This window comes from Pseudorasbora parva, chromosome 8, assembly GCF_024679245.1.
Source record: "Pseudorasbora parva isolate DD20220531a chromosome 8, ASM2467924v1, whole genome shotgun sequence".
Lineage (NCBI taxonomy): Eukaryota > Metazoa > Chordata > Actinopteri > Cypriniformes > Gobionidae > Pseudorasbora > Pseudorasbora parva.
The window spans coordinates 24360438-24375539 of record NC_090179.1 but is presented as its reverse complement, the minus strand read 5'-3'; the positions used below and the strand labels follow the sequence as shown (position 1 = coordinate 24375539).

General features: G+C 35.4%; 1 protein-coding gene across 2 annotated transcripts in view; it reads right to left on the bottom strand.

Annotated features, from left to right (window-relative positions):
• Positions 1–930: 930 nt before the first annotated feature.
• nf1a (neurofibromin 1a) overlaps positions 931–15102 on the bottom strand; it is a 98564-nt gene continuing 84392 nt past the window's right edge. Inside the window, exons 47-59 of one of the 2 annotated variants that reach the window (XM_067450476.1) lie at positions 14518–14644; positions 13717–13848; positions 13042–13177; positions 12760–12923; positions 12550–12672; positions 12320–12438; positions 12004–12104; positions 9644–9786; positions 8955–9001; positions 6860–7076; positions 6339–6416; positions 5795–5848; positions 931–3537 (exon numbers count right to left, since the gene is read on the bottom strand). In XM_067450476.1, the coding sequence (XP_067306577.1) occupies positions 3395–3537; positions 5795–5848; positions 6339–6416; positions 6860–7076; positions 8955–9001; positions 9644–9786; positions 12004–12104; positions 12320–12438; positions 12550–12672; positions 12760–12923; positions 13042–13177; positions 13717–13848; positions 14518–14644 (1584 nt within the window). In that variant the 3' untranslated portion in view covers positions 931–3394. The remainder of the gene's footprint in view (positions 3538–5794; positions 5849–6338; positions 6417–6859; positions 7077–8954; positions 9002–9643; positions 9787–12003; positions 12105–12319; positions 12439–12549; positions 12673–12759; positions 12924–13041; positions 13178–13716; positions 13849–14517; positions 14645–15102) is intronic. The other variant, XM_067450477.1, reaches the window with a different exon arrangement.

The window sequence follows — 15102 nt, the reverse complement described above, 5'->3', positions numbered from 1 at the left end:
GTCGTTTATTCATTTTAATTTAGGGAATAAACCGTGACAAACTCAAAATTGATTCAAGGAACAGTAACAAACCCCCCAAACCCCGGTAGTCAAATCTAAAATAAAATCACAAGCACATTTTATTTTATATTACAGTTAACTTGTTAGCTGTTAAACTTTGAACTTTGCCCCTGCATATGATAACGTCTGGTACACTTCAGTATATTTTGATGTTTGCCACATTTTGAAAGATTAGATAACTGTTTGGGACCCGTCAATCAGTGTGCTACAATCTAAAAGTACTTTTAAAAGGGTTTAAACAATATTATTGTATAATTATTATACGCACACGTTATGGCCTCTTATTAATTGACAAATTATGGAATAATAAGTACACTTGGGAAAAGGCAAAAAATGTGATTGTGACAACCTTAAATGCTGAACTTGCACAGTATCTAATATAAATGTCATTTAAACTATATTAAAAATCATATGGGGAAAATAGTTTCTAAGCCACCTAATTCTTTTTGGTGTTTGCATTTATTTGGATTAACAGAGCTGTTTTTAAACTAATTAATTTTGAATCAATGTATTTTGAATCAAATGCAACAGAGAAGTTGTACTTTTGTTTTTACATATATTTAGGATGAATAGAAATATTACAAAACTAAACTTAACTGTTAGTTCTGTAAATGGAGTATTTTCTGCATTTAGATTTCCTTACCTTGCCCTAAAAATGAGTTTTCAGAAACATTTTTCAATACAAAACCATTAAAACTTCAAAAATCACCAAAACTTTGTGTGTTCAAAAAGATTTCAGGTTTCCAATGTGATAAACAGCCGATGCAGGTATATATTTTTGGCCTTTAAACTACTTTTTTTTTGCCTTTAATAAAATCTAGAGAGAAGTACAAAAAATAAATAAAAAAAATGTACATGTTGAACAGCACATTAACAGGGTTGAGGGAAACTTTTATTACGAACACTGGTATAATTAAATTGCCATGTTATACATGTACAGCAACTAACCGCTTTACAAAAAAGCAAGTAATACAATATCACATATATTTACACTTGTATTTATATACCTTCCAATTTTACACAAACATATTTACAGGTGACAAGATACATTGTTTACAGATGACCAATGCAATTAAAAATCTGGCAAATGCATCAGACAAACACATCTTGAATTATATAAAATAAACCACTTTTAAGTCTGTTTATGATGAGTACATAAGACATATGCAATTTAAAAGGCTTAGGGGCATGTCATGTGTCTAACTGCTGTCATGGCAGTCAAGACTGTGCCTTCATTATTGTCCTAAAGTATTGAAATATCAGATTAGGTCAGTTTTAGATTGGTACTAGCAATGCAACATCTAAGATTCAAGAGAAAGGAGTTATATTATTGTCATTCAGAGTAATGGACGCAAATCTTACAGTTCAAACACTCAATTGGGTCATTTATGTTCCTTCATATTTTCAATTCGCATTAAAAAAAGGTTAATTGGACATGGATTGATGTGAAATACACCATTACGACATGTAAAGCAAGAATAAACATTTCAAGTTTTAAATTTGATCATAAAACACCAATCTGAAATTTGCTTAGTGCCCTAAAATAACCACAAGCCAGGATGAATGTAATTTTTTTTTGGATCTGCAGGAGTACGGCTGTAAAACAAACAATAAATGTAAAAATAAATCTACAAATAAAATGGAAAAGTGACACTGATTTGGTCCCAGTTTTAAGTGTGAAACATCTGGTACTCGTGTATTTCAAAGCAATCTTTTCAAAAAACATAAAATTAAAATTAGGCATAAATATTCCATCATCAAACATTTGGCAGGTACCCTTCTTTAGTAATACAAGTTTCCCTTTAGAGCAAACAAATGTACTTTGAGTTTGTTACACTACCATCTCCTGCTTGTTAATTTGCAGATCGACGTATTAATGACAAAAAAATAATATTGCACACACACACACACACACACACACAAAAAAAAATCGGCCACTTCAATTTTGACGGCCATTGTACGTTACATAAATCGTGAAGCCCTGCTAATGACATCTTAATTCAAACACAAATGGCACAATTGTTTAACTTTGCGATTCACTGGTTAGGTGCCAAGTTAGAAAACTAAATTAAATGCCAAAAAACATTGTTACAAAGTTAGTGAGAACTGCATGGAAGAAATCATTTTAAGGCATACAACATAGACAGAGACGGACATAAAAAAAAATATACAAAATGGAGTTCACAACAGTTTCCCCTCACAATATTGCAAACTAGTCTTTGGTGCAATGTTACTATGTCAGCGTGTGTGTGGCATTAGGATTTCTGTGCCGTGTGTGAGCCGTTAGTGAGACGGGAACAGGGCAAAGTAAAAGTGTGCACGGATACACTTTAATCATGTGCAATTTGTACACATACATAGTGTTCAAAGAAACAAATAAAAAAGAACATATTGCACTGCAGAGAGACAATGAATATTAATGCCAATTTGTCGTGCTTGATTTGTGCATTTTGGGAAAATATACGGATAGGCCTACTCCGTTTTTCGACGACTGATGATATAACGGTCGCAACGCAAATCTTCATGTGATCTCAGAGAGGATTATCTACATTTACAGAATAAATATTTAGACGCTGCAATATGATACTCTCATATTTCTTGGTCACATGGTACTGTTTATACTGTAGCGATGTATGAACAATATGGTAGGCTAAATGTTAAAGCCGCGACACGTTTTCATAATTAGTACCTGTTTTCCCTTCCTTAGCAAGGCCTTGCCTATTTTACAAACTATACACAGCTGAAAACCCTGACAAAGGCACACAATGGATAAAATAAGAACCCAAAACAAGTGATCGTTATTATCGTCAATAGTATAGTACACATATAATCTTTCTGTGTATATACCTGGATCACAATCCAGATTTCAAGCCTGTGGATATCAGGGCAGGACTCGTCCATCCCAAGGCGGGTCCAGGACTAAAATGGAAAAAGGCTGAATGCCAAGCCAAGGTAATGAGCCTGCGAGACTCCACGCGGTTGGTCGACTGTTTGCTGTAGTGGTTAATCAGATCAGTTTCTCATGTATGCGTTTCTTTCAGACATCGATGAGGACATAATCTCGAGTTTGTGCAAAACGAAGAGTTTAGCATTTCAATGTGGTCAGTCCCAAGACATTTTTGACGTTGAGTGCAACACGGAGTTCAGTGCATCCTCCGAACTAGTTCATTTAATGTTAGGCAAGTATGTGGCAAGCTTCAACTGGTAGAAAAACAAACAAACACTCAAGCGGTTCTTCAATGCAAGAACCTTGTTAATCTGGACGACGGAAAGCAAAAAGGATTCGTGGAGAAGAAGGATGGCCGCGGAGTAGGTAGAAACGCTTCGAATCTTCTCAGACGATCTTTTTGATGCTTGGCCGTTTGAAGCTGCCTGCACTACGCTGCTTCTGCACCTGGCTGGCTGACCCATGTCGCGTTCGCCCACTGCTGGAGAGACTCGAGGTGGGAGAAATCTCAACGTTCTCTTTGTCGATGCCTGCAGGAGAGAGATGTTATGTAACATCACTGAACCGCAACCATGCGTGCATTTCCTATTTAAAACCAATTACCTTCACAATAATGTTTTAATCTTAATTGAAATGTATCTAATGTAAAACAAAATGATATATTTTCAAACAATAACTAAAGCATCAGATTTTACAGACATGCTTTGGCATGGAGTCTGGCTGTAAATACACACATTGATCAGTAGGTGTCTCAGTGCACCACATTATCACTCTGAGGAGAAAGCCTCATGTAGGGATCCTGTGAGCATTCATGATACAAGTGAGAGACATAAGTGTGCTCTTAAAATGTCACAGCTGTTCTCATGTAAATTATTAGGTTTATATAAGCATTCATATTTTCATAGGTTCAAATGATCCAAAACTATCAAAGGCTTTTCACACGGTTTGAAACTGGGCTAATGTTTTTATTTTTATATTTCACACTTTTAAGGCAGTTAACTGCGTATTCTGTTGCCTTCCTCTGTGCTAAATCTGGATTGAGGCTTCAAAAGTATATAAAAAATGTGCAGTTCTGTAATAGACAGTTAATTGTGAACTGCCTTTAATATAAAATGGGGAAAAAAGTTGCTGTTTAGATTTAAACTATGCAGGAAGATGCATCATGGCCATACTCCAAGGGACTATACCATGAAGACGGTTTGGCTTGCTAGCCAGATATGTTTAAGCTTAGTTTAAGCAAATCCTGGGGTTTAGGTACCATTAAAGTGGTTTGGCTTTTAGATGTGTTCATCGCCATAGTAACTTACGCTCCATGGCTAACCTACACAAGGGCAGGTTATGTTCTGGATAAGAGATCTCAAACTGAAATTGGACCAATCAGCTGTAAGTAAAGTGACACACTTCTGATGCAATAAAGTCACTCGCACTGTTTCTACAAATTAAACGTTATGACATAGCAAATGGTTTTTAAAGACTAAAGTGCCCAGCTTTTAACAATGCTTAATTATAATAATTATTTAAGAATTATTTAGATATAATTTACATTATTTCCTTAATCAATTACACATTTATCATTTTAGTTAATCAATCATTAATAGGCACTTTGTTCAAATTTATATAAATAGCCTATATAGACATACAAATAAGCTTTAAAATCAATAAATAAATACTATTAAAAAAGAAGGTTACTGAGCTTAAATGTTCAATTCTCTCTATATATCAACTAAACTAACTTCACATCCTTTAACTTGCATTAATTTTCTTCTTCCTGTGTAAAATAATTTGTTTAAATTCTTAATATTTTTCAATCATGTAATATTCTGCAGAAGAGAGAAATGAATCTCTTTACTTGTGCTACATCTGCGTCCTACATCATACGCTCAAACGCCAGTCTCTCGTGAACACGCGTATGGCAGATAGTGGAAGTTAGAGATTACCGTCTGTAAAGTTTTAAATATGTATATTTTACTTACACAAACGCTAACTCAATATTCGTCTGAAAGAAGAATGTCATATACACCTAGGATTGCTTGAGGGTGAGTAAATCTTGGCCAAATTTACATTATTGGGTGAACTATCCCTTTAAGGTCTGGGCTCAGAGGTACCAATTCACGTGTGAAAATGATTCTTGAACAATGACTCATCAATCAGGATTAGAAGAACTGTTGCCGAACATATAACATGCGAGAAACATCCACTGCAATAATGATCCAATCATAGACTCTTAAGCGCATTTGCCTATTTAAATCCAAACAGTGACTTTTTTTGGCCAGACAGTGTGTGTGTGTGTGTGTGTGTGTGTGTGTGTGTGTGTGTGTGTGTGTGTGTGTGTGTGTGTGTGTGTGTGTGTGTGTGTGTGTGTGTGTGTGTGCGTGTGCGTGTATGCATGCATACATGTATACATACATGAATACATACATAGAATATAAAATAAATATACATTTTAATAATTTAAAAAAATTATATTAACTATACATTTTAATAAATGAAGAGAGTAAGTAACCAATCGTTAATAAGGGTTCAAAGCGGCACTCTGGCCTACCAATTTCAAGTGTGAAAAGCCTTTAATGGCGCTTTTAAAACTGCAAATGTTCTGTCCTCAGCTGTGCATGTAAGTGTTTGTTAATAACAGGCACTTTTGACCTCTTTTCTCAGTTCCTGTTAAAGTAGCCCCTCTTGCTTTGATCTGACAGTTGCATCTACTACTGACTCCAGCAGCAGCTTTACAATTCAAACACTACGAATGGCAACAACTGCTTTCTTCACACAACTGAGGTCGATGAGTACCTGGGAGGACGAGGTGAGGTGGGAATACAGCCGACTTAGAGCAAGGCAGACAGGCTTCACACAGAGAGAGTAAGAAAAAAAAAAAAGACATGAGTGACACATTCACAACTCAAAAGAGGACAGGAAGGACAGATGAATGGAAGAAACAGGAAATCAAAATAAAAAAATGGCAGCTTAGATATATCTGACTGCATTTTACTCTTAATGTACTGCTAAAACAGTGAAGCTAGAAGCAGTTGATATTAGCTCAAAATGCAGATTAAATCGATATCAAAAGGAGAAATTAGTGAGAAGGAATGCGATTTAGACATTCACTTAAGTGCTTGCTGGATGATTTCTGTTACATATATGTGCACATAGAAATACCACCCCATTGTGAAAATATACACCCTTTAACGGCCAAATTTAAACTGAATAGTATCACACTGCCACCACTGAAAAAAAGTAAAGACAAGAAATAGGCACTTAAATAAGTTACCACAGTTCGCAAACTATAGAACCGGACATTAATTGCCCAACACAGCTCTATAGTTTAGGTTTGTACCAGCTGTTTTCGGTGGCACCTCCTCTGTGGTTCGTGGATGGGAGAGAGTTGGGGACCGTCTATAAACTATAGGGCCCTCTGAACCGACAGCACATTCCCAATGAAAAGGAGACAGAATGCAGTGAGGTTAATGAAGATACAAACGCAAAGCAAAGGTGTCAAATGCACACACAACCACTGTCAAAGCCCTGCACCGCCTAATCTTACACATATAGCAGATAAACTGGCGACACTTTTAGCTCTGAAAGCAGACAGAAAAGCGCTGACGACTGCGGTTCCAAACAGCAGCGTGACTACAGCTGTTACTGTGTTATTCTTTAATGCTAGGGAAAGTTGCAATGACATTACACGTGTTAGCGTTACTCGCAGCTCGCTAATCACGCTAATGTGAGCAGGTGTGAGTAGCTCGGGAAGAGTGCGATGCGATGTGTGAAGGTGAGCGAGTGACTACTGACTAATTTGCTTCTACACGTGTGTATTAGCCAATGAGTGTGCGCACAACGCAGGAAGTGAGCACTGACCTGGTGAGTGCTGCGAGGTGGCGAGGGACGTCATGGAGTTGGAGAGGTTGAGGTTGGCCGTGATGCTGAGCTGACTTTGGACGGTGGGCGGATACGGAGAGGTGGGCGTGCGCAGTGACTCCTCCCCTCCTTCTTCCTCAATGCCAGGAAGGTAGGTGTCAATCAAAGCATCTAGGAATTTAACCACGAGCTCGGCATAGTCTGGAATTTGGGTTTGCTGTTGGGGAGAGTAAAAGCAGCTGCGTTTAATATTCATTTAGCATTATCGTATTTGGTCGTTAGATATGGCACATGTAAATCTGAGGGACATTTTCACCCATTCCATCACTGATCATAAGTTTGATTAATCAGAAACGTAACACTATACAATAAATTTGAACAATAGCAATAGTGACAAACAGCAATGACTGAAACAACCTAGATCTTTAGGATTCCTGAGGTCAAAACAAGCAGGAATGATTCTACCCCTTATTGACTGTCAACAACATTCAAGAAATGTTAAGGTCAGGGTTCAACAATAAGTATGACAGGTAAAAAGTCATACCTGTCATACTTATTCAACAATAAGTATGACAGGTAATAAGACAAATAAGGAATGTAATTAGGAATTCATCTCTTCCATGAGCACTTAATCTTATCATAAAAAATAAATAAATAAATAAAGGGAAGAAGAGAAGAGAAATAGAGGAGGAAGAGGGTATATATTTATATAAACCCTCTTCCTCCTCTATTTCTCTTCTTCCCTTTTCTGGTTTTTGCTACTCTGAGTAGTATAGGGCACGCTTTGTGTTTTCTTTGCCTCTTCTTGACGGATCGCTTCCTGTACTCCTGAGTTGTAAGTCGCTTTGGATAAAAGCGTCTGCTTAATGCATAAATGTAAATGTAAGTATGACAGGGCCAGTGTGGGATATTTTTGGGCCAGTTGACGGAACTAACTTGCACTATTGGGCCAGTGATTATGTTCATTAATTCCAACAATCAGGTTCCATCATCAGTCTGACTGTGTTGATCAGTTGTTTTTTGTTTTGTTCTGCAATGCATTACATTACATTATTTAAGCAAAAGTCCATTTATGAATTTATAACTGTCTTTATTTAAACTAAGTATAACTAAGTTGCATAATTACAGGTATGACAGGATATTAAAAACAGTATTTTTTTGTATAGGAAAGTTAATTTAATGAAAAATGTATGTTTATATCTAGTACATAAAAATATGTTACTAAAAATAATTAGATTATAATTATAATAACACACTATAATTTATATAATACATTTTATATAATAAAATTAATTCCCCCCATCTATGTAAATCGCTTTGTGTGCCTTGAAAAGCGCTATATAAATGTAACAAATTATTATTAATTATTATTATTATTATAGTTCTGTTGTGAACTTAAGTCAGTAAAAATATTGGCAGGGCAAGTAAATCTTAAGATTAAAAAAAATTGTGGTCTGACAAAGCTATAAAAATAATGAAAAAACTAATATTTTTCCAGGACACATGCTTTATTTTCATATAATTAAAATAGACTTAACTGATAAAAAATGATTTATATGAATAAAAATAATTAATCAAATAATCAAAATATTATAACACAAAACAGTGAAAATTGGTAAGTAAAAATACTGGCTGACAAGGCTATTAGAAAATATTGTGAAGAAAAATATATTTTTTTAACACAAAAATGTGTTCCAATCTAATTTATATAAAAGTAATTGTATTTCCAAGTCATAATATAATAATTTAAATATTGTAACACGTTACAGTGAAAATATTGGCAGAGCAAGTAAAAACCTGCATTACGACAAGGCTAGAGGAAACCAATCATTATTGCTGAGCCATGAAAGTGGGAAAACACTTCCTTCAGCAAGGGATACATAAGCAATACATCCCTGTCATTTATGCCTTCTTAAACCGCACAGCAGAACTGTGGGAGAGTAAGTGACCGGAGACACCGGATGGGTGCGGGAGATGTTTGGGAAAGCCGTTTTGGTCAATAAATCTAGTAATCTGCAGAGAGACCGCAGAACACAATTTCTTCACTGCACTCTGTTGGAAAATGAAAAGTGTTTATGGGAGCAGTTAATCATACCTTAGAGAAGGGCCCGGCAAACCTCCAAAGGCCGTTGAAACCGAAGCCTAAAAGAGACAGACAGAAGTGACAGCACCGGACAGCAAGAGAGTGATGAAGAGTCAAAGAAAAACAAGGGGAATTGGTCAGAAATCTGAAGGTAAAGTAATGGTTATACTTTATTTCGATAGTCCACTTTAAACATTCTACTAACTATAAGTACATTTTCAACTACATGTCACCTAACTCTTAGAGTATTAGTAAACTTTCAGTAGGCTGGTAGGTAATGGTTAGGTGTTAGCGTTAGTAGAATAAGTTGAATTGTAATTGCCAAGTTACTTATAGTCAGTACAATGTCTATTGGGGGACCAACAAAATAAAGTTTTAGTAAATATTAATCAGACAATATAGTTAGTTGACATGTAGTTGCAAAGTTACTTATAGTTAGTAGAATGTCTAAAGTGGACTATCAAAATAAAGTGTTACCAAAGTCACACTATACAAGATGTTTTATGTGGAAAAAACTCCTCCTAAACAAGGGTTGTAAAGGAAGTTTTTTAGGAATTATATGCATATTTAATCGATTCAATAATAACTAACAGCATAAAAGCATTAGGTTGAGAGCCCTACTCTTTAGATAATTAAGAAAACATCTGCCAAGAAATCTGAATGTTAATAAAATGATAGGAGAGATTGGCACTAGACTTTACTCTGCAAGCAGGACGGCTGGTATTGAGGGGGAGACTCCTCATGATAGACCACATTCTGAATGATGCCATGGACGGGGTTCAGGAGGTTGGGGTCCTGGCACATGGACAGGACGGTGCTTAACTTGGAGTCCAACAGGTTGTGGCTATGACAAAAATGACACGAGTGAAAATAATGTTACACTTCAGGGTCAATTCAAAATATACAATTAACAAGATAATTATCATAATGTATCTAATGCCTGAAGATTATCTAAGGGGATCTGAAAAGCTTATTGCTAGGTAGGTGCAGGTGCAGTACAAATATTTTCTTATGGTACTCAATAGGCAAGTAGGTGTTTTTATATGTATTACTCAGGCCACATACACCCATGGGAGTGCATCCCAGTGATTATGTGTATGCATCTCTGTGATTATAGTGACAAACTATGAATCATGATGTGGCTGTAATTACAGTAATGACACTTTCATTAAATACATATTTCAAGATAAATTAACCTCAGGCATTAACAAAAAAATGTGGTATTGTTTCCAAAACTAGTGTATTTATAAACACTTCCAATTACACACAAATTAACATTTTTATTCAGCAAGGATGCATTAAATTAAACAAAAGTGACAGAAAAGACATTTATACTGTGACAAAATATTTCTATTTCAAATAAATGCTGTACAATTGAAATTTACATTCTTTAAATAATTCAATGGCTGCTGAAAATTCAGATTTGCCATCACATAAATTAATTACATTTTTATCTATCTATCTATCTATCTATCTATCTATCTATCTATCTATCTATCTATCTATCTATCTATCTATCTATCTATCTATCTATCTATCTATCTATCTATCTATCTATCTATCTATCTATCTATCTATCTATCTATCTATCTATCACAGTAATTTTAAATTACAATAAAATTTCACAATATTACAGTTTTTACAGTATTTTTCACCAAAATAAATAAAGCCTTGGTGAGCATAAGAGGATCTTTGAAAAACAGATCCTCTTATGTAAGTAATTTATGAACAAATTAATTGAGAGAATATATAAACAAATTTATTTTACAAAGTTTTCAAATAAATAAATATTATTAAATGTTTTTATTTATAGCATTTATATTTAAAAATATTAAATTATATAATATTATATTTTAAACTTTTTTGGTGACACTACAATAAGGCTTCATTAATTAACATTAGTTAAAGGGTTAGTTCCCCCAAAAATGAAATTGATGTAATTAATGACTCATCCTAATGCCGTTCAACACCCGTAAGACCTCCGTTCATCTTCAGAACACAGTTTAAGATATTTTATATTTAGTCCGAGAGCGTATCCAAGTGTACGCACACTATACTGTCCATGTCCAGAAAGGGAATAAAAACATCATCAAAGTAGTCCATATGTGACATCAGTTGGTTAATTAGAATCTCTTGAGGCATCGAAAATACATTTTGGTCCAAATATCACAAAAACTACAACTTTATTCAGCATCAATCTTCTCTTTGTTTTCAAACCTCAAATAAAGATTCAGACGGTCATGAATCAGCTTTGGATCGCATGCCAAACTGCTGAAAACAGTTTTTGTTATTTTTGGACCAAAATGTATTTTCGATGCTTTAAGAGATTTTAATGAACTAACTGATGTCACATATGGACTACTTTGATGATGTTTTTATTCCCTTTCTGGACATGGACAGTATAGTGTGCATACACTTGAATACGCTCTCGGACTAAATATGACATATCTTAAACTGTGTTCTGAAGATGAACGAAGGTCTTACGGTGTGGAACGACATTAGGGTGAGTCATTAATGACATTTAATGACAACCCTTTAACTACTTCAGTTAACACGAACAAAGAATGAACGATACTTCTACGGCATTTATAAATCTTTGTTAATGTTATGTAACATTTACTGATACGTTATTAAAATCGAGTTGTTTTCATTAACATTAGTTAATGCACTGAGAACTAACACAAAAAAACATGAGCTGTTTTTTAGCTAACTAAAGTTAACAAATTTTAATAAATACTGTAACAAATGTATTGCTCCTTGTTAGTTAATATTAGTTAACATGAAAATAATACTACTTTTAAAACATTCCATCCTGTTGAATAATTTTACCCCAAAAACAAATAAAAAAAAAACAATTTCATCTTGGCTCAAGGAAAACAGATCTGCATAACCCCTGCTTTTTTCCCCATTCTCCGTAAGTTTCAATAGCATCCCATTCACTGAAAAATGTAGCATTTAACTATCAATCTTGTGAAATGCCTTTAGCATTGGAAACCAACAAACTGATCTTGACTGAGCGATGTGTTGATATATATATATATATAATATGGTAGAGACTTACACTACAGGAAAAACCTTGGGGAAGACCACACTGGCCTCAGCCAAATACTCGTACAGGATCCGTTGATGAAACTCATCCGTAGTGTATTTCACCAATGTAGCCTGCAATAAATAAATAAAAACACTTTTCTACACTACAGAACAAAGTGTAATAAACATCATATAGCTGGAAAAAGAAAATGATTCATCTTTATTCAAATTTATTGTGCTACAAAAAGAAACTGCAAAAACATTCTATGATTTCAAATTTCATTTCACCTGCAAGAGGATTTAAATCAATAGATCAAGTGCAAAGGAAAAGATAATGGAGCACACACCAGTACAGTGAGGAGCAGCGTCTGGATCTTCGGGTCCGTCAGGACGTTCTCATCCAGAAGGACGTTGGACTCGGACACGGACACTTTGCGTAAATGGGAGTTGGCTATTCGCTGGGTTTCTGGAATAAAGAACAGTTATTAGCGGTAACTAAAATTATTCTCTCTTTTTACTCTCTCTCATTTCTCACTGACAGATCACAAATTTGATTGGTAAGTGCAGAAAAACTCACCGATCTCATAGTCATTTTCAGAAACCCTTCTCATTTTTGGAGGCGTAGTGATGCCCGACTCCATGTCTGGTCTCTTTGGGGCTTTCGAGTCCGATATTAGGTGATCAAAACTCTTTCTAGTTCCTAAAATAAACATGAAAACAAATATAAAGTTAAAGTAAAGCTGCAGCCTGCTCAAAAGCCAATTTAAAAGAATGAAGCCACTCATACCCAGTAGTTTCTTTGCATTGGCCTGCGACGGCTGGCCCATGTCCACGCTCATGGATTTGCGTGGGCGAAGGCTGGTCTGCCCCATGGCAGAGTACGGAGGTGCAAGGCTGCGCTCTGACACTTTTGGAGAAGCCCAGGGCTGGTTTTCACGCAATAGTCTGACACTTAAGAGTGTGTGAATCAACAAACAAAAGTTAAAAAAAAAAAACTTAATACAGTATGTTTAGAAAGGCAAGTATATACTAGAAGGAAAATGGGAAATTCAAAAAGAAATGTTCTTACCTGCATTCAGGTTCCGTTTCGAACACTGTGAATGTGTCCATTGGAAAGTTCTCCATGGTAACTTCTGAAAGCAGCAATGACTTTCTGTGCTTTAGACTGCAGCGGCTCCTCACCTCCTCAGATACTGTGAGCAAAGCTGAAACAAATATCCACTTCTGTCAGGACCACTATCATCAAAGATGATTGATTGACTATTAGCGTACAGTTTGTATTGGCGGTTTAGATCTGTTCTGGTCATAACTCCCTGCTCATCCATGCAGCCTAGCATGGATAAGAATAGGGAAAGCAGCAATAACCCCCCTTAGGGTAAACAGTACTGCAGATATCATTATTGTCGATTAATGTACAAAATAATTTGAGAATTTAGTCTGATTCAAGGGAAATCAAGATGCCAAATCCTGAATGGACGAGAGGAGGAGCTGGGGATGGAGGAGGGTAAATGAGCTCTGGAGAAATGCGATAGCAGCTGATAATTCTGAAAGAGCTTGTATATGTATGCTGTGATTGACGTCATACTCCTATAGGTAGACGTGATCAGCTGACACTCAGCTGATGCGAGCTTGACTAACGTGACCTGCAAGAACTGATGCTATGCTTTATTTTAGACGTTTTCATCAGAATATAAATACAAAATACGGGTTGTGAATGGTTAAGGTTGTGTTGGTTTTAACTTACCTGCCAGATAGGCCACGCTCTGTGTGTTCACCTCAAACTTGTCACAGCTGCGATGTTTTCCCACCAGGGCCAGGAGCGTATGAAGGATACGGACCGTCCGAGCCACCGTGGTGGAAGAAGGATGTCTGTATCCTACAAGAAGAAAGGACAAAGATTAGGAACCGGAGAGAAGAAAGACATTTGACTGATTAACATCAAATGGATTATGTTAACAATCGCTAAAACCTCTGAATACATGAATTAGTCTGTTGATACATATATATTGACATCAGTAATGCATTAGTCCAATAGCATAGATTAGTAATAATTTTTAAATATAATTTTTTAAATAATAATATTATTATTAACCCACTGAAAACACTGGCCCAAGTAAGCTTTGAATTAGATATTTAAGTCAGATTATGAAAAATAATAATATTAATAATAATAAATAAAATAAAATATGCATGTTGAATAAGATTCATTATTATTATTATTATTAGTAGTAGTAGTAGTAGTATCCTTATAAACCATTGAAACAGAGGGCCAGTTCCCTGTCCCTATCCACCTCATTTTGAATGTGCGACGCTTCCTGTGTCATCCACTTCCAGTTATTTTTGCTACTTGATATTGCACACTATATGCATTTATCATATTATAATTTATCATTACAATCATGCTAGTTTGTAGCACATATTTTATGGTTTACTGCACATTGCTATTCTTTTAGTAATTTACCACCTAATGACTGTGGTCTCGCATATTCACAGAAAAGAGCTTCTGTGTTTCAAAAATAAGGTCATAGGTAATCCTAATCATTACCTTTGAGTAAGTGCCCCACTAATGCAAAGTTAAAGTTGGAGGCAAAGTTGAGTCCCACAAAATGGTCCATTTGTTTACAGTGCCATTCTAGTGGCTTCCGGATCTCCATGAAGACCTCCTCAGGACTCTATAAAGAGATGAAGATTTTTTATAAAGACAACTGCTTTGAGTTATTACACTGTAATACATTCTACAGCCAGGCATACACACAAAAACACTGCTGAAACCACAGTGTCACTGTGCGAGTAGATCACATTTGAAGTAATCCCAAAGTTTATAATTTATGTGCTCATCCTAAATGGTCCGATCCGATCGTCAAGCTGTGACTTGACTGCTCACAGTATACGTGTGACATATGCAATAAGCAGATATCAGTGATATCAAGAGGATTTGGAATTTACAATGAATGTATTAAGTTTAAGTACTTATTATCAGGGTGCTTTTATTATTAAAATATTATAATTAATTTGTCCCATAATAGAACAATTCCAAATAGCCGATGTGCTGTAAGGATAATAAAAAGATTAGATTGATTAATGAGATTACTCCTCATTCTAAATTATGAAAAAAAGAGAGGACTATTAT